This window comes from Phoxinus phoxinus, assembly GCF_949152265.1.
Source record: "Phoxinus phoxinus genome assembly, chromosome: 20".
NCBI classification, from domain to species: domain Eukaryota; kingdom Metazoa; phylum Chordata; class Actinopteri; order Cypriniformes; family Leuciscidae; genus Phoxinus; species Phoxinus phoxinus.
This window is the reverse complement of record NC_136895.1, coordinates 14955399-14976982: the sequence shown is the minus strand read 5'-3', so window position 1 is coordinate 14976982 and position 21584 is coordinate 14955399. Positions and strand designations below refer to the sequence as shown.

Genomic DNA, 21584 nt, shown 5'->3' with positions numbered 1-21584 from the left:
TCTATTCAAGCTTTGATGCGTCTAAAACGAGGCAAAAGGCTGACCTGAGAGGGTGAGCTGCTGGCTGGCTCTTTGTGCGGGCTGACCGGGCTCTCCACAGACACGGGGGCACTGCTCTGAGGCTTACACAGTTTTCTGTGGAGAATGTAAGAAGAGGAATCATCAGTTTAAAAAGAACCAAGGAACTCAGTGAGATCAAAAGAACCGGACTAATCCAGAAAAGTGCGACTGTGCTGTAAAAATGTTTATCTTTAATTGGTTTGCATGTATAACTCCAGAAAAATAAACTAAAACAGATATTAATTATTGAAGCATCATAATATCTCTGATAAAGACCTATCTGAACTTGTCTTGCAATTGATAAGCAATTTACTGATACGCAGATACACAACATTTTTGACAATTCCGACTAGTCTTCATGAAGACAGAATACGATGAAGCCGTTTTAATGTCACTTTGGCAAACGCATTACTGCACTAAATACATTTAAATGGCACAGCAGGAAAACAAATGTACTGACCAAAAGATTCTTGGAAAAAAAGATTGACCAACTAGTGCGACATATATCATCAGTTAAAACAACATGTACATTGAAATATGGCCAGTGTAAATGCATAACATTTTTGCCACTTGACAAAGTTATGTGTCGTTGGTCAGAGTTATGCAAAACACCACCACAGAGAATGGGCACTCCAATCACTTCAGATTATTTAATTTTCCATATAAGTGTGTATTTTAACATCAAACATGGTAACTTAAGTGCACTAAAATAATAAAATCAAACAATCAGCCAAAGTTCATAATGCTGCTTGAGGTCAAGTGCACTGAGGGAGTTTGTGTGCATGTCAACAGGGGGCAGTACGACACGGGACAATGTGTCCTGATAGCAGGCCCCGCCTCCATGTCGAGGGTGCATGGACAGGGGTCTATGCCTGGGAGTAGGTGGGTGGGCATGAGTCGCTATGGTCTCGATCAAACTGCGTATGCCCATGCACGGCCTGGCCCTGGCCCTGTGCCACCCACACACGGATCAGCATGTGCTGGAATAAGGTTGCATCACTAACCTCCCAACTGCACACAGTCACGGCTCTTACATGACAGCACGTCGTTCAAGACCAGATGGGAAAGTGGGTGGAGAGTGCAAGAGGGGTGTGTGTGTGTGTGGATGTAAAAAGGCCCGTCAGCTGATAAGCTTCACCACCAGTCTCAAAGTGCAAGCGTGTGTAGTGTGTTCCACACGGGTGTTCGGTTTGTTTCTGGCAAATATTTTAATTTAGTTTTGAACGGATATCACAACACCATGTTCTCCCCAGTCTAGCATGTAGCATGGCCCCTCTAAATTTAGCTTCCAGGGGTCTTACGCCACCAGAGTTCATGGGAACCCAGACGGTTCCATGCAAAGGCACCTACACAATACAAAATAATCGGGCTGATTTGGGGCCGAATTCTCCCCTTCTGACAATCCCAGCCAGGTAAAGTCACGATAATCTTGATGGTTCTAAAGTTTATTTTATGATTTTCCTGTGGTGTGATGCGTGTTAAGAGTGATTATTTATGATCTCAAATCATAAATCTTAGTCCTCTGGACCTCGAGGACTAACACACACGCACTCTAGATTGTCAAGTGGAACGAAACCAAACCCAATCAGAAACCGAGCTGACGGAAGATAGAAACAGAACACCACTTCATCCAAACCCTTTTCTTTTTTCAGTGATATTTCGGTTAAACGCAGAAGACTATCAACATTTATTCTTGCCCATCGTCCACCATCTTTGTATATTAAGTCACATTTGACCACGAAAGATTGAGAGATTTCCCATGTTTACAGTTGGGAATCTGGTTGTTTGTGAATGGATTCTGTTATTGCGTGTTGTGCTGTCTTGGTCACATCGCGGCACACACACACACTATAGGTACAAGTCTATGATTTTTTTTAAATCTCCAAGATTGTGCCTCACATTTTGAAAATCTGATAAAAATCTGCGGGCCAGCCATGAGTGAATAAAGCTGTACAACTACCAAAAAGGCAAAAAAACTCAAGCAATATTGCAGTTGAAATGCGTTGTGATATAGAAAGAAGTATATTGTCGTGTATTGGATATGAAAGTCACTGAAGCTTACCGTACAAGAATTCTCTTCAGAATCTGTTGGTCCATCTCAGTGTAACCAGGCCAGTCCTTCTGAACTTCCTTAAACAAACAATCCTTCAATGTGAAGGTGTTGTCCTTACTATTCAGGTTAGCCACCTACACCCAGCCAGGAAAAAAAACAAAACAGCGAAATGAAACAAGAGGCTTAAGTCTTTGGCTCTCTAAAAATAAGCGCTGTATTTCAACACCAGTGCAGAAAAACAAACACTACAACAGCGTGCTGACAGCCTCTGTATATTACATACTTTGGCTTTATGCAGGCCTGAGTTTGTCTACGTTTTGACAAATGTGTCTAGGTTGAGCCATTATGTCCAAGTAGAGTTCAAAAACACGATTTAGAATGGGTCAAACTAAATTAGTCAAACCAAAACCCTTCTATACCTGCATATTACTTGTACTATTTTTACAGCATGCAGTATGGATATCGTGTTTTAGTATGTATAACAAAGTTATCAATTAGTATTTCTAGTGTTGGTTACGAACCTGTTGCAGGAGGCTGTCCAGTGTCTCCTTGTCCTGAGGAGACAGGCCTTCTTTCGTGAGCCGCACCAGCAGTTCGGGTTTGCGGTAGGGCTTGAGGGCCAGTAAATGCACTAGCCGTTCCCTCAGCGGCCGGGGCGGGCTCTTTTTCTGACTGCTGGAGACGATAACCGGCCTCGAGATCCGCCGCGACGGAGCCACATCCGACACACCCGTTATCGGCTTCCGGATTTGTACACGCTTACCTGAACAGTAAAGGGAAAAAAGTTGGTCAAAATGGAAGTTTTTTTAAAAATGTTAAACGAACAGAGGGTAGACTCTTGAATGTATTCAAGTATATCAAGGTAGTAAAGACATCGTTAAAATAGTCGCTTCATAACATTAAGGTTAAACCACTGTAGTCACATGGATGGTTTTAACAATGTCTTTACTAGTTTTCTGGACCTACACGCTATCTGACAGTAGGTGGCGCTTATGGAACAGCAGAAATATGTTACCCTGGTAACCTCTGTACACAAAGCAGCTGCGCATATTAGGCCCAATCTACACTAGTGCGTTTTCATTTTAACACAGCAATTTAAAATTTTACTGCATTTAAAAAAATATCTCCATCGACACTACACGACTGAAAACGCATGTCACATAACCATTCATGCACACTGGGCATGCGCGTAGTATAAACCGTTGCCGAATGCTCTAATAATAGAATGCAGAGTTTAACTGCATAATGGCTGCTAAAAGGACAACAAAGTCAGCAAAGCTTGCAGTTCCGTCTCCATGTTATTGTTTACATGGTCGTCGAGGCGGGTTTATATTGTCAAGTTCCGGTAGCATAATGGTCATATGATAGGGGCTTGATGAATCAGGGAAGGATATGCAATGATCCAGAAGAGCCAATCAGGGAGTGAATGAGGGCAGCCACGTCTTGGTTTCCAAAAGTCTACATTTTCGTGTGGACGGGCGGCAGGTGTTTATCAGTGTGTATCAGTATAATATATATATATATATATATATATATATATATATATATATATATATATATATATATATATATATATATGTTTGTGCTGTCAATCGATAAACAACATAAAGATAGTATATTTCAAATACGTATTTAATGGCATCTTTTTTTTATGAATGAAGGTCAGCATCACTGAACAATCCTTCAAACAATCCTTACATAAACCCATAATAAATGTCATTTACCTGTGCCCTTCCTGTCTAACATTTACAGAATAATATACAGAAATGTAATAAAGTTATCACAGTCTGCCCTGCATAAATTATAGATTAAACAGACTAATCCTTAATAAAGCTACAAAACTCACAACTCTTTACGTTCATTTTAGACTTTAGCTCAAGACTGCTCGTATGTTATGAGGATACTCGACAAAACTGACATTTTGGCATAATTGTGTGTTACTGTTCGTTCAAGCAAAGTTCAGGTTCAAAGCATTTGCATGAATAAGACCGGGATCATATAATGTAAAGCTAGCCAAACGATGATGAGAAAAAAAACAGAAAAAAAAACAAAAAACAGATGCTATGTTAATTACGTTAAATGTTTTAATGCATTAAACGGTCTTCCAGCAATTTCTGCTGGAATTTGCACTTTCCCATTTTTCTGGTCTAGTTTTATTCCTGCGGTACAAAATGCCCGCGTCACCTCCGCATCACAGCAATTCAGCTCCAGCCGGAAGCAATTACCTAACTGGTTCCGCATGGTTATCACACTAACGTACATATTTTGCGACAGCAAATAATAATAAAAAATGAAGGCTATATTCAAATAAATTGACAGTATAAAATTCTTCAAACCTATATCCGCATTTGTAATGCCTGTAGGATTAAAACGGAATGCTTTTTAATGCTATTTAAGGCCTTAATTTTCACAAAAATCTATTTAATGACTTTCAATGCTTTTTAATGCCCCGCATAAACCCCGTTTAAGGACCCGCAGGGACCCTGTAATTATTTATTCCAATTTGAGGGGGGCACATTTTTTATTCGACTTCATCTTTGGTGAAAGCTACTGTTTGATAGTTTTGTGCAAGTTACAGAGTACTCCATATAATATTTTTAGCGAGCACCAGAAACCAACAGCTTCATAAATCATGTAGCACGCTGCAGTTTCAGACATGTGGAGACAAACTGGCTCTGATCGCACCCCCCTCTCCCACCTGTCTGTGCGCACTGTGTAAACAGATGGATTGACCAAAACGAGGTTCTTCCGCTCAAGCCTTACAGGAACAGCCGCATACATTCAATTGTGCCGGCCCAAGATGCGTCAAACCTACCCACGTATCTCCCGCCAGGCTTGATGACGATGGCGCCACGGCTGCGGGTCTCCTCCTCGGCCTGAGCCATGCTTTGCCTGGCTTTCTGGTAGGAGTCGTCTGTGGCGCACACCGTGATTTTGTCCTGGATCCCTCCCAGGCAGTCCAGCTGTATGCTCCCTTCACTGGACAGAAACCAAGCCTGTCAGACACTCCAAATGGCACAGACTACGCCACCTTCTCACCAGTTATGCATTTCAAATGTGTTGCAATGGCTCATTTACAGCCCAGGTGGTTGGATGGGCGTCCTATAAAGGGCAACACCTGTAGAGAGGTTCCTTACGATCCCTGAAACCCAGTCAAATGCCTTTGATCTGCTTGCCCTAAGCTTGGCAACATCTGATCACAGTTAAGGCACTGTTTTCCCACTATGCCTGTGCAAAACAGCAAGTTGGCAGGTTTTCGAAAGTAGTCGGAAGGAAGCCCTGTAAAAATAAGCTGCTAAATTACTGAATATGCATAATAACACTGTTCTCAGCAGAACAAGAAGTCTGACAGTAATGGTCTTGAAACGTTGATGAAGCAAGTGAATTTGTTTGCTTTGAATTTGATGCTTTGATAGCTGGTGCTACAGATACATTTAGAGAACTTCATGGACAATGTTAGTAGGGCTGACTAGATTAGGGCTAGTATATCACATTTTTCAGATTTTTTTAGGGTTAATATTTAATCAAATTATATAAAATTCAGTATTTTTTTATTTTTTCATTTAAAATATGCATAAAAATAATTGTAAGCATCATAAATTATGGAAAAATTACACTACTGTTAGCGGTTAGTAAGATTTGTAATAAAATAAATTAATATTTTATTCACAAAGAATGCATTAAATTGATCAAAAGACAGATAAAAAATGTGTTATCTTATTTTTTTACTACTTATCTTTCCATTCATCACGCTTCCACAAAAATATTAAGCAATAAGCCGCACAGCTATTTTTAACATTCATAAGAAATGTTAGTAAGGATGTTGAAAATTCAGCTTTGTATCATAGGAATAAGTTACATTTAATATATTACAATAAATAAATAAAAAAGTTATTTTAAAGTAATTTCACACTTACTGTTTTTTTTTTTTTTTTACTAAAATGCAGTCTAAGTGCTGCTTTGGCCTTCTTTCAAAATCAAAAATTTGGGACAGTAGTGTATATTTATACAATTTCTAATTTAATTCTTAAAAAAATAATAAAAAAAACTCAGTCAACCTAACAAACCATACTAAACTGGCACTTGACACAAGAGTCATGTGATCTAGTGGTTAAAGATATAGGCTGAATACCATCCGCTTGTTAAGTCTGACATCACGCGCCACAGCTTCCGGGTCCAAACGCTCTACCAAGCGCCCCAAAACAACAAACAAAGCTAATAAACTCACAATGTGATGTAATACTACCGTCGTCGTCGTGTAGTTTAAAAAAATTATAATCCTGACCTTTATCTTCATAACAAAATCCAAGATGGCCAGACAGTGATTCATCTTATAAATCGTGTCTGGGACACTGAGCACGGAGACTGTAGTGTACACTGTATGTTTTTAAATGCTTAGCTTAAATTTGTATTATGAATAAATTGTGCTCATAAACAGCTTTTGAGATTTCAAGTATTCAAGTGAAACGAGTAGAGGCTAGGACCTGGAATGAGCATTCCTCACATCATGATTTAACAAGCGGATAAGATCAATCCCCAAAAGGGCGATCCAGAATTCAAGGTCTTTGTCATCATTATACAATGATCTTCAATGCTGGGAGTTTACTTTCATTGAACGAAAGCTACAGCTAAAATGACAAATTAGCTAATTATGTGGTGCAACTGCCTGAAGATGGTGAAAAGTTGGACTAACAGTATGAGAAATACAAAAATCACAAATCGACAACAAATGGCTTAAAATTGGCCTTTTGTTGTAAAAAGAGAAACTTAACCATGTAACGCCTGAACTTCAGCTGACCCTTTGATCTTATTGTGAACATGGGAGGACATTAACAGCAGCAACAGTATGCATTCCCAGTTTCCTCATTTGGTTGGACAATTGGCCAAATTCAATTTATTCTCTCTGTTCTGGTGTTCATCCAGAGCTGAACAGTAGCGAGAACAGAGAAAGGAACAGATGGTGCTCGTAATGATGCCATGGATGCAAGTTTTTTGACGTTGTCTGATGACATCAAATCAACTGTTTTCATGGTTACATTTCCTTTCAAAAGACAAACGCACTCGTACATCAGAAATCGTCACACTACCTTGAGATTGCAGGAATCTGTCTGAATAAAAGATGTGGTTTATTTTCTTTCTTACCTTGTAATATACTGCTGAATGCAGTCGAAGCTGCCCTGGGGGTTGTCCTTCCCCACGTTGGACAGGTAGAACGTAAACGTTCGCAGCTCATTTGGATTCTCTGACTGCGGTATTGAGATTTTCTGTTGACACAGAGAAGTGCAGCCAACATAAGCATTGAGACAGGCGAGAGAGGAAACCCTGTTTAAAGCAGCTGGCTAGTCCAAAATGGATTACACAGATTTACTTCTATAAAAAGGTTCAAGTTCTATTTTCAAAAATAAATGAATAAATAAATGTGAATGAAAGAATTAGGGCTGCAACAACTAATCGATAAAATTGATTATCGATAATGAAAATAAACCAACAACGCTGTGCTCGGGAAACCATAAGCCAGTCACGTCGCTTTACAGTAGCGGACAACCCATTTCTACAGACAAAAGAATTGGAAAACAGCAGAAATTGTGAGTTTTCATCTGATTAATCGAAAAATAACCGACAGATTAACTGTTTTGTCAAATAATTGTTAGTTGCAGCCCTAGAATGAATAAATAAAACATTAAATAAAATCAATTTGATAAAAAAAAACACTAATAAATAAATCAAGACAAATTCTATCAAGAGGAGAGAAAGAACAGAATCCAGTGGGTCATTGACTCTTTATCTGAATTCAATGCATGATGAAATAATCATACATTGACATGAAAGTAATGGGTGATGCATAATGTTTTTCTACAGTGACCAAACTGCAAATGTACTTCGCAAGAGTTACACTTAGCCTTCTAAAACAAGAGGTTTGTGGCCCTAAGGGGCTCTTCTGTAATCTCCTTAATGTGCAAGCATACCGACCAGCCGCCACACAGGTGTTTCCGCAGCACACCTGAGAAGGCAGCAAACAAACGTGTCGTGAGCCAAATTACACCCATCAACGGAGCAGCAGCTGTCACGCACAGATGCAGGGCTGGAAAGCACGGCCAATCATTTCACAGCAATTTCCTGAGATTCGTCCATTATATTAAAATCTGTTATTGCACATCCTGCCTAATGCTGTCCTCCAAAGTACAACGTAAAGGCTATAAAAACAAATATAGTGATGTAGTATCCATGCTATACATGAAGTGTTAAAATATAACTTTCTATAACTTTTCCCCGCAGAGGCCCAGTGAACAGTAACCCGACAACATACGCTGAGCACTGGCTCTGTTTACCCAGGGTTCCTCACACGTGTGTGGCCTGCAGGTGGCCGACTATAAATAACAGCCAGTGTCCGAGGCTCACGCTGCCAGCCCGAGGGCTCCCTCGGCTCAACGCTTCACTTCGCTGGATCACACGCCATTTTTCACACTCCCACATGAGATATTCCACAAGCAAAGACGGCGGGTCCATAAGCTCTGCCACTTACAATCAACTCAGTGGTGTCGCAATAAAAGCTGTTGATTTATATTAGCAGCTACGGCTTTTATTTTGTTGCGTTTTATTATGTGCATTGGCTGAGACGTTGCGGTTTAATACGCTTTAAGAAATAAATTGCAATTCATAGTTTCTTCATTCAGAAAACGTGACGCAGCTGCTAACCCCACTTTCTAGACGCGCTGCGCTGTCACTGACAGAGAAAACAACCCACAGAAGAGAGGAAGCGCTCTCAAAGGAAGAGCTTGCGTCACAGGCCAAAAATATGATGTACTTCAAAGAACAAAATTCAATATGATTAACTGTCAGTGCAATTAACTTTATAGAAAAGTTATTTTAAATTGTAAAATTTTAAATGTAATTTATTCCTGTGATGCAAAGCAGATTTTTCAGCAGCATTACTCCAGTCTTCAGTGTCACATGATCCTTCAGAAATCCTTCTAGCATGCTGATTTGTTGTTTAACACACATTTCTTATTATCAACGTTGAAAACAGTTGTGCTGCTTTAATATTTTTGTGAAAATGGTGATATAATTTTTCTTCAGTATTCCTTGATTAATAGAAAAGTTCAAAAGAACAGGAATCATATAAAACAATCATTTATAAAATTATACGGTCAACTTTGGATCAATTTAATGCTTCCTTGCTGAATAAAAGTAATCATTTCTTTACTTAACCATCAATCCTCTGGACTTAAGGTCACTTTACCATTGCGAAATGCTGTACAAACCACTGAGTCTTTTGGAAAAAAATCTCCCAAAAGGTTATGAATCAACTCATCACAAGCAGTGAAAGAGTGACGTTACTGGAGTTTCCCCTGGTCTCAACTCTGGTCCGAACCAGGAACAAAGCTTCTTCTAATGGCCATGTGGTGGCACCTCTGGCCCTGACAGGATGCTGCTCATTCCTGGACAAGAACTTTGCCTTGCTCATTCAGAAAGACCAGGCTGTCCATGCACAGCTCATGGATGCACCTGCCCTTTGCAAATTTCAACCCAACCAATTGGTTACCAATGCAAGGCTGATGGGCCTGCTGATAAACGCATTTTGTGGAACGTGCGATCGACCGCCTCTCTATGCTTTCTGGTTCGCTGCATCCAAATAGCATTTCAAGGTTTCTCATGCGGTCCGCCTGCTCATAATATGCCACTAAAAGCTCTGATACAGCTATAAAGAAATACAGCTTTAATCCGACAAGCAAACAGGCAGTCTTATCTCACATGTGACGCAGTGAACCGTGGTGGAGTGTGAACGTGCAGTTCCTGATGAGTCCGTACACACCAGTGAAATCCTACTGATGATTTATAGACAAACCACTATACATCCCACCCTTCAGAAAAGCAAGCATCTTTGACAACTGACAGTAATAAAACCGTACCATGGCAGAAAACTGTGTACCATACATTTGAATTGTATCTGCCGCACTTGAGTTAAAAATTAAAAGCTGAACCCATGTTCAGTGTGCAAATTAAACAAAGAAAAAAAAGTAGGCTATGTGAATTGACTTGTATCTGAACTTTAAAGGGGACTCGACCCTCTTTTTAGTTGCGAATATAGCATCATATTATATAATGCTTAACTGGTGCGCGCCACGATCCCAAATGCACACTAAACTCACAGCACAAATTCACTCTGAACTGAGCCGCTCTGAGACGCAGAAAACACCGGATCACGAGCTGATTGCGCGAGAAAATTGCACGCTTCTCTTTGAAATGTGCCACAGCTTTCATTTGATAAGGGGATGAAGCAATATTGCGATTTCAACTTGTTATTAAGAAGTTAACCAATAACTGATGTATTGCAAAGTCTATATTATTTTGTCTTCATACAACAATAAACTAAATGTATATTAATATTAAACAATAATAGCCAATAACTATTAGCGATATCACGTGTCACTACTTGTCATTTTTATGGTGCGTTTCCTATAATGAGTGTAGCGATGCACCAAAATCCCAGGCAATAAGCCAATAATTTGAATACACAAAACTAAAATTTTATTGAATTTAATTTTAATTATAATAAACCAACACATTACCTATAATCATTGGTCACCAATTTTCTGGTATTTACCAGGTTTTGTATATTGTTATTTTTAGTGCTTTTTTAAATAAAATGGTACAGTTATTTTTTTTTTAATAGACATTTATCGGTTATTGACCAAAACATGAAAATTATGCTTATTGGTATTGGCCAGAATTATGGAAACAAGCAGCCTGTAGATTCTACTCAATTTCTCCTTGTGTCCCACTGACGAACTAGTCATATCGGTTTCGAAAGACATGAGGTTGAGTAAATGACAGATTTGTCAGTTTATTGGTTAAAGTCTGGGAAACATACGCCTTAAATACCTTCTGTCCTAACGACAAAACTTGCAGTCATGTTTCTGCATGTTTACATACGACAATTTCAGTTTATAGTCACAGTGATCCAGACCAACTTTACTTCAGTATTGTGACATTTTCGGAGTAAAACGGAATAGTTAAAAAAAAGAGGGCGTGGCTTGTTTTTTCCTGCTGTGAATTGATTGGGTCAAGAAAAGAGGGCGTTCCATTCAGCTCATTGTCAAAGCTCGCAGCAGACTGACAGTTGGAGGGGATGTTCAACCAAAGCCGTAAATCTGACGTCATCAGAGAAGGCCATTCTAGAGGGGAAGTACATTTTCAGACAAAAAAAATATTTGTGAATCAACTTGATCAGCACAGATGAATAGTTCACCACAAGACTAGAAATGTGCACTAACAAAGTAAATAGGGGTCAATTTTGATTTCATGCCTTATGAAATCAGTGCGAGGCAGACAAACCACATTCTTCAACATGAGATGTAGATAACAGCAACATGAACATTTATTGGGCCATTCGCTGTCAGGTCTGGGTTGAGCTAGAGCGCATGAAAAACCAAAACTAGGTGTACAAAAATCACGTAGGGGGTTTTGATAACAAGGATTAATTTGTCGTCAACCACTTCCTGTACAGTATATGTCTGAGAAAATGGGTCCCGACCACTGTCAGTTTTGAAGAGTTGGAGATCCACACCAATGGCTGTCTATGACTACGCTGATTTTGCAACAGTGAGCAGAGGATACTGTGGTTACTGCGATGCGATGACTTCCAGCTACACAGTCATCAAAGTCTCACTGCTTTGGTATTACCTCCACAACCAGGACACTTCACATTAACTGGGGAGAGTCCCAGGTTCACACAAGGTCTGTGGCTCCATGATGGAACATGACAATCAATGTTTCAAGTGGTTTATGGCCCCAATCAAAAGGTCGAAAATTGTGCATACTCACCCCTTGGTTTCCTGTGAATCCTATTAGTGGTTTAGCAGTCAGGCCCTGCAAAACAAACAAGATCAATTATTCATATGAGAAATCAGTCAAATCTATAATTATAAAGAGTGTATATATATATATATATATATATATATATATATATATATATATATATATAATAAAATAATAATTTCGATTTTATTGTTTTATGCTGATGGCGCATGGTTTTGAAATGATAAAATCATTAAGGAATCATAACCATATATACATTTTAAGCTGACAAGCACTGGCATTTCCATTACTCAAAGCAGATTATAAATTTACAAGATGCTCTCAGATACTTCAAGAAGGAATCAAACACCAATAAACATGCAGACCGTTTGATCAACACTAGAAAAGCTCTACAAAGTGCTCCATAATACACTCCCGAAACCACGTCTGGCATTTCAGATTTCAAATACAGGACGTGCAAGTGCAATAAGAGGACGCTTTACAAGTAATTCCTCGCTTGAGCCATGTGGTTTGTTTCCCAATATAAAGAGCTTTAGCCCGGGCAATAGAAGTTTCAGCAGGCACTCAAAAGACTGGAGCATGTGCCAAGAAAACGAAAAGAAAAAAGCCCACAATGTCATCAGATCAAACCCATGGCACTCAGTAAAGGCTAGTTGTTGATGACATTTATATAGAGCATCCTGGAGTAATTACGTACTGGAGTGAACTACATTGGCTACATGGCCTTGAGTAGCGCAGACAACTTGAATATGAAGGGTTCAGCTCCGACCATCATTGTCTAAAGCAATCGTGCCACCTACGACCCACTTCATACTAAATAACGCATCTTTTATAGACAAGTATTCATCAACAAAGCAATTTCAGTAAACACACTAGATTCATCTGGGGCTGACAGAACAATCTGAACGCGAGCCACTTATGTTAATGTTGGAGCTGAAAGAGGCCAATTGTTCTGGTCCATTCAATCAGCCAATCAAATGGCTGAATCTCAAACAAGGTGCTTTGGTGCTGCTAATTAGCGAGGTAGATGAGCTGGAAACGTCTGGCTGGGTGATTCAGTCCGAATTCCGTAAAAAGCGCGACATAGGAGTCTGAGAACATCTTGTCTGGTTAGTCGCACCAGTCACTGAGGGCTCGTTTCTTGGAAGGAAGCGTTTCTCAAACCACCGAGTGTAAACAAAACATGTCGCACTTCCTTCCTCAGATAATGCCGTTGAGGAGAAAAAAGGGAAACTATAGAACAATTTAAAGATTTACCAGTAAAGAGAACTAGAGGCGTTTTGGAGTGAGAGTAAAGATGTTAGCCTTGTTATAACAAAATCAGGCAGCCAATCAGATTCCACCCGTTTTTCACATTAATTTGCGGTTGTTAATCTATCATCACTTCTACTGATAATCAGAGTTTAGTGTTTGCTCAAAATGTTTTGTTTTCTCAGTCCATGACAGTAGTTGACCTGAAAGGTAGAATGGACCATTGAGCAACAGTTCATGCTAGGGCCAAACGATTAATCATAATAATGCAGGTCATTGGAATGAAAAAGAGACAGGGGGAAAAAAAGAACTTAACTTGAGCGGCGCATTTTTAGGACACCGCGTCAGACAGCAAAGGACATGACACAAACTTAAAGGGTTAGTTCACCCAAAAATAAAAATTCTGTCAGTCATTACTCACCCTCATGCGCACAAAAAACTCTCATCGCTTGATAAACTTAAGGTTGAGCCACTGTAGTCACTTAGACTATTTTAATAATGTTTTTTTACTAACCTTTCTGGGCCGGCAAGTTTCGATCCCATTGAAGCCTATGGAGGAGTGATCCAGCTTTCAGATTTAATCAAAAATATCTTAATTTGTGTTACGAAGATGAACGAAAGTCTTACAAGGTTGAAACATGAGGGTGAGTAATAACTGACAGAATTTTTGTTTTTGGGTGAACTAATAACCCTTTAAGGGGTAACTAAACACTTAAACAACTTTTTTTAGTTAATGATCTGTAAGAATGGAGCTTCATAAATGCTGTTCATTGATTCAAGTAAATTTTTTAACATTTGAGTATAAAGTGTTTTAATTTTCAAATATATGGTGTAAAAACGTCTGAGTGCTGCCCTCTTCAGGTTAAACGGAATCTCCTAAAGTAGGGGTACTCTATGACGTAGGGGTACTCTGTGACGGTACTCTGCCACGCCCCTGGTATAAAAGCATCTGCTTCCTTCCGTCAAAACCAGAGCGAGTCAGAAAATGGAATTACGAGTATTGAAAACGACCAGGATAGCATATTTTAGCATAGCATTTATATGCTTATTATAGTTATTTAGATTATTTCGTGTAGCCTAGGTAGTTAATTAGCATAGTTGTTAGTATTGTTAGAAGCATAGTTAATTAGTAGTAAAGTATAGCATCAGTTAGGATAGTGTAGATTTTTAGCATTAGTTTTATCTGTGTTTAGTACAGTGGTTAGGATGGTACGTAGGTATACTTTTGCCGGTTGCAACAGCACTGGACTGCATAACTTCCCACCAGACTTGGAAATTAGGCGCCAGCGTTTACATGCACTTGTGTGTCAAACGCTGCTCTTCCTGCATGGACTCCACAACCGCCGGCGCGTTTTGCTGGATATTTTTCACATAGCGGCAAAATATGATTAACGTAGGTCAATAGTAATAATAATCCACTCAGATACTGGACCCATTCTCTCTTGCGCGGCTGCTTCGCTAGCATCGTCGGATGCCGATCGCGATGCGGGAGTTAATGCGACACCGCAGTTTGAGCTAGCGGCTATGGTGTCCACAGACAATTCCTCCACTTCAGGGGAAGGTGGGGGAGAAAAGTCCTCGACTTCAAATGACCGCTCTGTTGCAAAGCTACTTGCGTCACTCCATCTTAGCGAGTCTGACAGCAGCTGTCAATCACTGCGTCACTGCGGGTCTCAGGTGCACGAAAATTGCAGATCGCAAATTAAAATAAATACTCAACTTCAATTTTCCCCTTAAATTGTGCAGCCCACGTTCTTAGCATGTCCTATACGTCAGCCAATGCGACTTGCACTAATTTTTTTTGTAATGTCTAAATATCAGGCCTTCAGAATCACACCAGCTAAACGTATAATCAGTGTTTGTACTGTTCATCTTAAGCTTTTCACCTTTTCATCCCTGCGAGAATATTCAAGAGTCAACATGACGACTAGGGTAGCCGAAGTCACAAAGCAGGTAATGCAAACTCCTCCAAATCGGGCTTCCTAAAAACATTACAAATATTGACAATGTACAGATGTAAAACGGGTCACGATCTCAAACAATTCGAGCTCAAATTGTGAGACTGCAGTAGCATGTTATCATGGCTCATTTCATCTAGTTTAGCAAATTGTTCAAATGCATTGAAGCGCTGTGCTCGGTCCATGGGGTTCTGGCTCACATCAGGAAATGAATAAATCATCCTTTTGATTCCATCTGTGACTGAGATGCACGTGTAATGAAGACATTACACTGCAGACACAGACTGTGTATGGCAAAATCCAATGCAATAGTAATTACCGGCATCTGTACATTCATAGAAGTGAGGACACAGGAAAAATTAGCTTAATGTATATTCTATATGGACAATGTCGAGTCGTATGCATGCAATACATCAGTTCAGATTCATATGAACTGCAACAGAGGATAATTAGGACTAGTTGTGAAGGCTGAAGGATTTAATACTTTAGGGCTCAACAATAAGGATGATCTGACGGCCTGGGGCCAGAGTGAAAGTATTTCAGGTCAGTTGATGGCAGGCCAAAAATTAAATATGGAGTCTTGTCTACCCTGAATAAGGTTCATTATTAACAGATCAGTAATGATTTCCAGCAAGCGTTTATTAAGTGTAGAACTGCCATAGAGATTGTAGCTAAAGTCAGTTGTAGTCAGTTAAAAAAATATATAATTCAGAAAATATATGAAAATATATTATTTTCTGATAATTAAACTATTTTTGCAATTCATTTTATAATTGAATATGTGAATGTCTACAGAAAAAAAAGTCTTTATTGTCCAGGCCTGTTAGTTCCTTGATCAATTGAAATACATTTAAGAGATAAACATGACGATCAGATCTCAAAAGCGTTATAAATACAGGCATCAACCCGAGTCGGTCTCTCTCCACAGCCCTAAAAAGAGTGCAACCCTCAGCCGGTTCATTTGAATGGGCTGCTGACATGTCACTATTCACTGGGACACGAGCCCAGAACGTTCCACAGAGCTAACCTTGGGACAGAGGGTGCTCCGGACCAACACTCCCAGTCGGAACCCCAGCGGATCACCCGCACCAATTTTGGACAACGCTAGATATGCACAGATATGGACATTTTGACCTCGAACATGGCTCATAAGTGATTTGTTGACCAGTATAGCATATTAATAAATTAGATTTCTATATTATTTCCTCCTTCCTTTATTTTATCTAGATTTATAATACCAGTCCCCATAACAAAACAATCATTAGATTCAAGCATCCCAAAGCTGTGGAAGTGATTCAGGAAGGACACCAGGACTCATAACCACAAAATGAATGAAAAACCTGTTTTTAATGAGCATGAGTTTGATCTATTTTCAGGTTTGAAATATGACCTTTAATCCACAATATGCAAGTTAAATCATAGTGAGGAGTGAAATGTTTAACAGCATTAAAAAAAAAAAAAAGGTAAAAATGAACCTCAACACAAAGTGCAGTGGTCTCATGACAGCCTGACATTTCAGAGTCATATTTGGCACTAATTCGGGTTTACCAGGCCCTAGTTTCAGCATTGAAAAATGTAGAATCAGCATTCCTTAAATATCCATGACACAGTGGCTGACCTCCACGTGAATCCAGTCCATCTACTGCAGTCAGGTTGAGCAACAAGGTTTGCGATCAATGTTGTGAAGAATGTCTCATTAAGTAGCACAAATGGACAAAACTAAACTGGCATGGTCTGAATTCATGCAATTAGAATGTCATCTATGCCATTATAAATACATTATACTACTACTAGCAAAAACTACCTTTATTAGGTTGAGACCACTTAAATTAACATTAATACAACTCAAAACATTGAACCAAAAATATGAATAAATGGCAGTATTTAACACTTATGCGATAAGGAAAGTACAATGTCACAAAGAGACTTAAGTGAACTCTACTGAGTAATGAATCAGCAAATCTATGTTTGGACTAGCCAATTAAAATGAGTTATCCAAGTAGTGATTCACTAAAACTGATTAAAAATTAAATGATTCAGATTTCCCAAAGCCATCTGTCAGAAATTCTCATTACTGGAAAGACTACATTTAAAGATTTTTAAAAGAAAAGATAGTTACACAACTGAAAAAAATTAGTTGGCTATTCATACAGCTTAAAAGTCAGATAATTTTGATAAACAAGTTTCTTGGTGTTCAACAAAAGAAATAGTCATACAACATGAGGGTGAGCAAATCATTTCATTTTGGGGGTGAACTATTCCTTTTAAACTACCTGTGAACTTGTTTAAGCACCAGGCTTGGAACCAGTCAGATAAGGCTATCGCTTGAGAGACAACAAATCGATGGCAGTCACCTGTGGAACTGCAAGAAAAGTGCAAACTAAGAGGAAAGTAAAGACTCGGCTGTTTGTGCTTCCCCTCCAGTGTCACTCAAGCCCTTACGTTGGTCGATAACACCGGATACCAAATGCAGAGGCAAAACACCCACCATGTAATGTAGTTTATCCATGAAGGAGTAGATAAACATTCTCAAGATCATTATGTCCCTTTAATGACCGTTTCTGCAGGCTCCTGACCGAAGACATCTCTACAGGCTACTCTCCAGAGGACAGCCGTGGGCTCAGAGGGACGTAATGCAGAAATTCACACGGCCAACCCGTGAACCAAGAACAACCTCTGAATTACTTCAACTATTGACACCTTAAGACTCTGTGCCAAGGCTCCAACTTCCTTTTGATGGCAAATCGAGTCCAATTTGATTCTCTCTTCACAATCAACATGTCAATTTGATAGCAAAAGGACTAATATGAACACCTTGTAAATTGAACCGGAATTTCAGTAGGGCTGCAACTAAAGATTATTTTAATAATCGATTAATCTGTCGATTATTTTTTCGATTAATCGGATAAAAAAGCATTCATTCCCAACCCTTTATTCAAAAACAGAACTGACAGTGCAAATTCACAGTGCAAAAAAATCTTCAGAAAGTGCACACTAGACTCCTTAGACTTAGACTTATTAGACTCCTTGATAGGGATACCATTTTTTCAGATCCGATCCGATACCAAAAATTCTGAGTATCGACCGATACCAGGGCAGTTTTTTTTTTAATCAAGTAGAATTTCTATAACTGTGTGTTGAACTGATAATCACTATTTTGTGTGTTAAACACAATCTACTTAATACAGACAACTTCATTAAAAAAAAACATAAATGCTATTATAAACTAGAATGGTGGATAATTAAGCATACAATTTAGTCTAGAAAAATCCCAAGTGCACAATAATTGTATTAAATCTGAACATGAAAAAACATTTAGTGGGGAACAAATATTAGAATAAGTGTAACACTAAATTTGGTAAAACGTTACACATTGCTCTTTGTATTGTTGTCAAATACATTCATGAAAAACAAGATAACAAAAATCAAAAAGATTAATTATTTTATAGCCTACTATAAAATTGAGACATGTTTTAAATGTATAGCACAGCGGTTTAATGAGGCAGCAACATGATGGATAGTACAGAACTAGAAAGGCTATTAATAATCGTTCATTGCGTCGCTGTATTATGATATGAAAGGCCCCAATACAGTGCGGCACACAGCGCTTATGCGCATCGCGAGCGCAGAATGATGCGCTTGAAGCAACACGAGTCACAGCGCGCTGCGCTTCGAGTCCGCATTGAAAAGTTCAAATCATAAAAAGGCATATTGAAGCGTAGTGTATTATACAGTATCTATCTATGCAATAGTTTATTGAGCATTTTCTTTTAACAGTTTTAAATGTCAGTTACTGTGCGCGTGAAGAACAATTATAGTGCTCTGACTCTACTCCAGTGTTGAGAGAAACCCGGTAGAAAGTAACATGATGCAGCAATAAAGTCAGCAAGATAGAGTTGTTTAATGCAAAACCATAGACCTTTATCTACAGATCAAGTATAATTATAGTAGCATTGAATCATCTTGGAGAGTTTTTCATCGTGTTGACTCGTAACCGAACGCGACGCGCTGTTTGATGCTGAATGGAGAATGACTGACAGCCGCACCGGAGGGAAAAGTGTACGTGATCTTGAATTTAATGACTTAAATATAAATTTTTATCTCACATTATACTATATAATGGCTTCAGAACACTTATAATATAGTGCACGACAACTTTATGATGCTTTATAATGTTTTTGTCCCTTTTGGACAAAATAGTTATGGTGGGCCAAAATTATTGACCAAAATAATGATGTCAATGGTTTTGGCCCTTGATAACTACTTCATCCGAAAAATAAACTTAACATTCCTCTGCTGTTGAGTTTGCAGTTCAACTGAAATGCTAGTGTTCGGCTTGTTGACGAAGAACTTAACTAAGACTGGTTGATCACCTTTTAAACCTGACACCCTGAACAGATTAATTACCAATAGTTTTTAGTTTTCGACTTAGTTTTGGTCAAATAAATAAATAATTGGTTCATCACTAGTTTATACATTTTTATACAGATTACTAACTTTACCAGGCACGGCATAATTTACACTCAACTTTATCATTGTTTATTTTATTAAACGAGTCCCACACGGAGCTTCTTGATTGTTGCATGGTTGGTAGCAGAGTTAACGGTCACGACAATGCTCTTCTGTTGTTTGTTTACACTATACACAACGCAGGTAGCCTATAACGCGATCTGTGATAGTAGGCGCGGCGTCTATACAGAACAGATTGGAATTGAGCAGAAATATAACGATATTTAAAAAGGCTATTTTATGATCGAATTTCGCACGCAGTTTGACTATTCGTAGATCGCGACTCATCCCTAATCCGGATACATTTGAAAATGGCGTTCACATTTAAAAACACTCATTTAAAAAAAAGCTGCACATGTGTAAACCTTCACTAAAGCTTACCGAGATGATACAAAAGTAAAAATAAATAAAGTTATCGCACAATTATTCTGGGAAATCCGTGCTTGCAAAATTTGTGCATGAAATCTGTTCTCTTGTTCGTTAACATTGTCAGGGTCTGAATCTGGCTGGAATTGGTTTGAAATTGACCCCATACGTAATATTTACACTCCATAACTGCAAGTTCTTTAGGAGCGGGACATTTCCCGAACACACGCTAAGTGCTGCCAATCACAATACACTGGGCCAGCTAACCAATCACAGCACATTTCATATTTCGGAAGGAGGGGCTTCATCAAGTGTTCGAGCCAGACTGGGAAAGAGGAGCAGTAATAAATGTTAAATGTAAAAAATAAAATGCGTTTAAACAATCAAGCAAAACTACACACTTTGTAAAAGGGCATAATAGGACCCCTTTAAGCAAAGTTTCCTGTGCTAGACATGAACGAGACCTCAAATCATGTAGGCTAACTTAATGAGGATACATGAGCTATTACTTTCCTAAAGGCCGGGACACACCAAACCGAAGGCTGTTTTTGAGCATTGGTTGCTGAATCTGCGTTAGGCCGTCGGTGAGAGAACTCTGGCTGTTCGGCTTAGCGAACGAGTTAGTGCACGAGAATAAAAGTGATGAAAGCAAGAATTCGAATGCAGACAATTTTCATAATATAATAGGCCAAATGGAATGAAGAGTAATCAGCATGAATGATATTAAAAATGACAAAAACAGACTATTGATACCAGCTAATATAGACAGATATTTGTATGACAAAGACAAAGGCACAGAACGCACATTCTAGTTGACAATCACCTTCAGTCCCTTTGGTGCGTTCAAGCGCAGCGTTTTGACCGAGACGCAGCTGACGAGAGGCAACAACAGTCAGCTTTCATCGTCACTAGTTATTTGACGCTGGCTTGGTTTGTCCTGGGCTTAAGAGGTCAAAATTATGATTTTCACTTAAGATGCACTGATATTAAAGATTCATAATTGTCTGAATAATTTAAAAATGAAACAAAAAAAACTACACAGATTCCTATAAATTCCCATAAACAATTTGTTTAAATTAACTATCAATTAATCGTTAACCGTAAACTCTGAATCCGAAGCAGGGTGCTACTAAGTTATCAAGGTACTTGCTTAATCGGTCATCGGGCAGAACCACCATACAATGAAAAAAAATCCATTCACTTTTTTTTTAATCCTCAAAAAGTCTTAACACTCAACCAAGCCGTTTAGATTTTCATGCTCCGCCCACGACCCCTGACGGACTGTCCCGTATTAGCATCCGCCCTCAGACATTTGTATACTGTCCACCAAGGCAGCACATTATGCGTCTTGTGTTACACCCCCAATGGAAGAGAGGTGTGGTGAGCAGTTGCTCATTATCATTTAAAGAGACATGCACCGAAACGAGTCGCTGTGAACAGCTATTTTTGAAGAGGTAAAAGGGTGTTTTACAAATCAATTGAGGAATTTTAACCAAACAAACTTTACATGAAGACCCTAAAAGAATCACACCAACTTGTGAAAAATGGCCATCCGATGAGATGACCCC

The 21584-nt window shown here is 38.9% G+C and overlaps 1 protein-coding gene across 1 annotated transcript in view; it reads right to left on the bottom strand.

Annotated features, from left to right (window-relative positions):
* The window catches only part of ell (elongation factor RNA polymerase II), a 30711-nt gene that overhangs the window by 6007 nt on the left and 3120 nt on the right, over positions 1 to 21584 (bottom strand). Inside the window, exons 2-7 of the mRNA XM_079593520.1 lie at positions 11939 to 11983; positions 7256 to 7377; positions 4929 to 5092; positions 2635 to 2876; positions 2123 to 2247; positions 45 to 135 (exon numbers count right to left, since the gene is read on the bottom strand). Of these exons, the coding sequence (XP_079449646.1) occupies positions 45 to 135; positions 2123 to 2247; positions 2635 to 2876; positions 4929 to 5092; positions 7256 to 7377; positions 11939 to 11983 (789 nt within the window). The remainder of the gene's footprint in view (positions 1 to 44; positions 136 to 2122; positions 2248 to 2634; positions 2877 to 4928; positions 5093 to 7255; positions 7378 to 11938; positions 11984 to 21584) is intronic.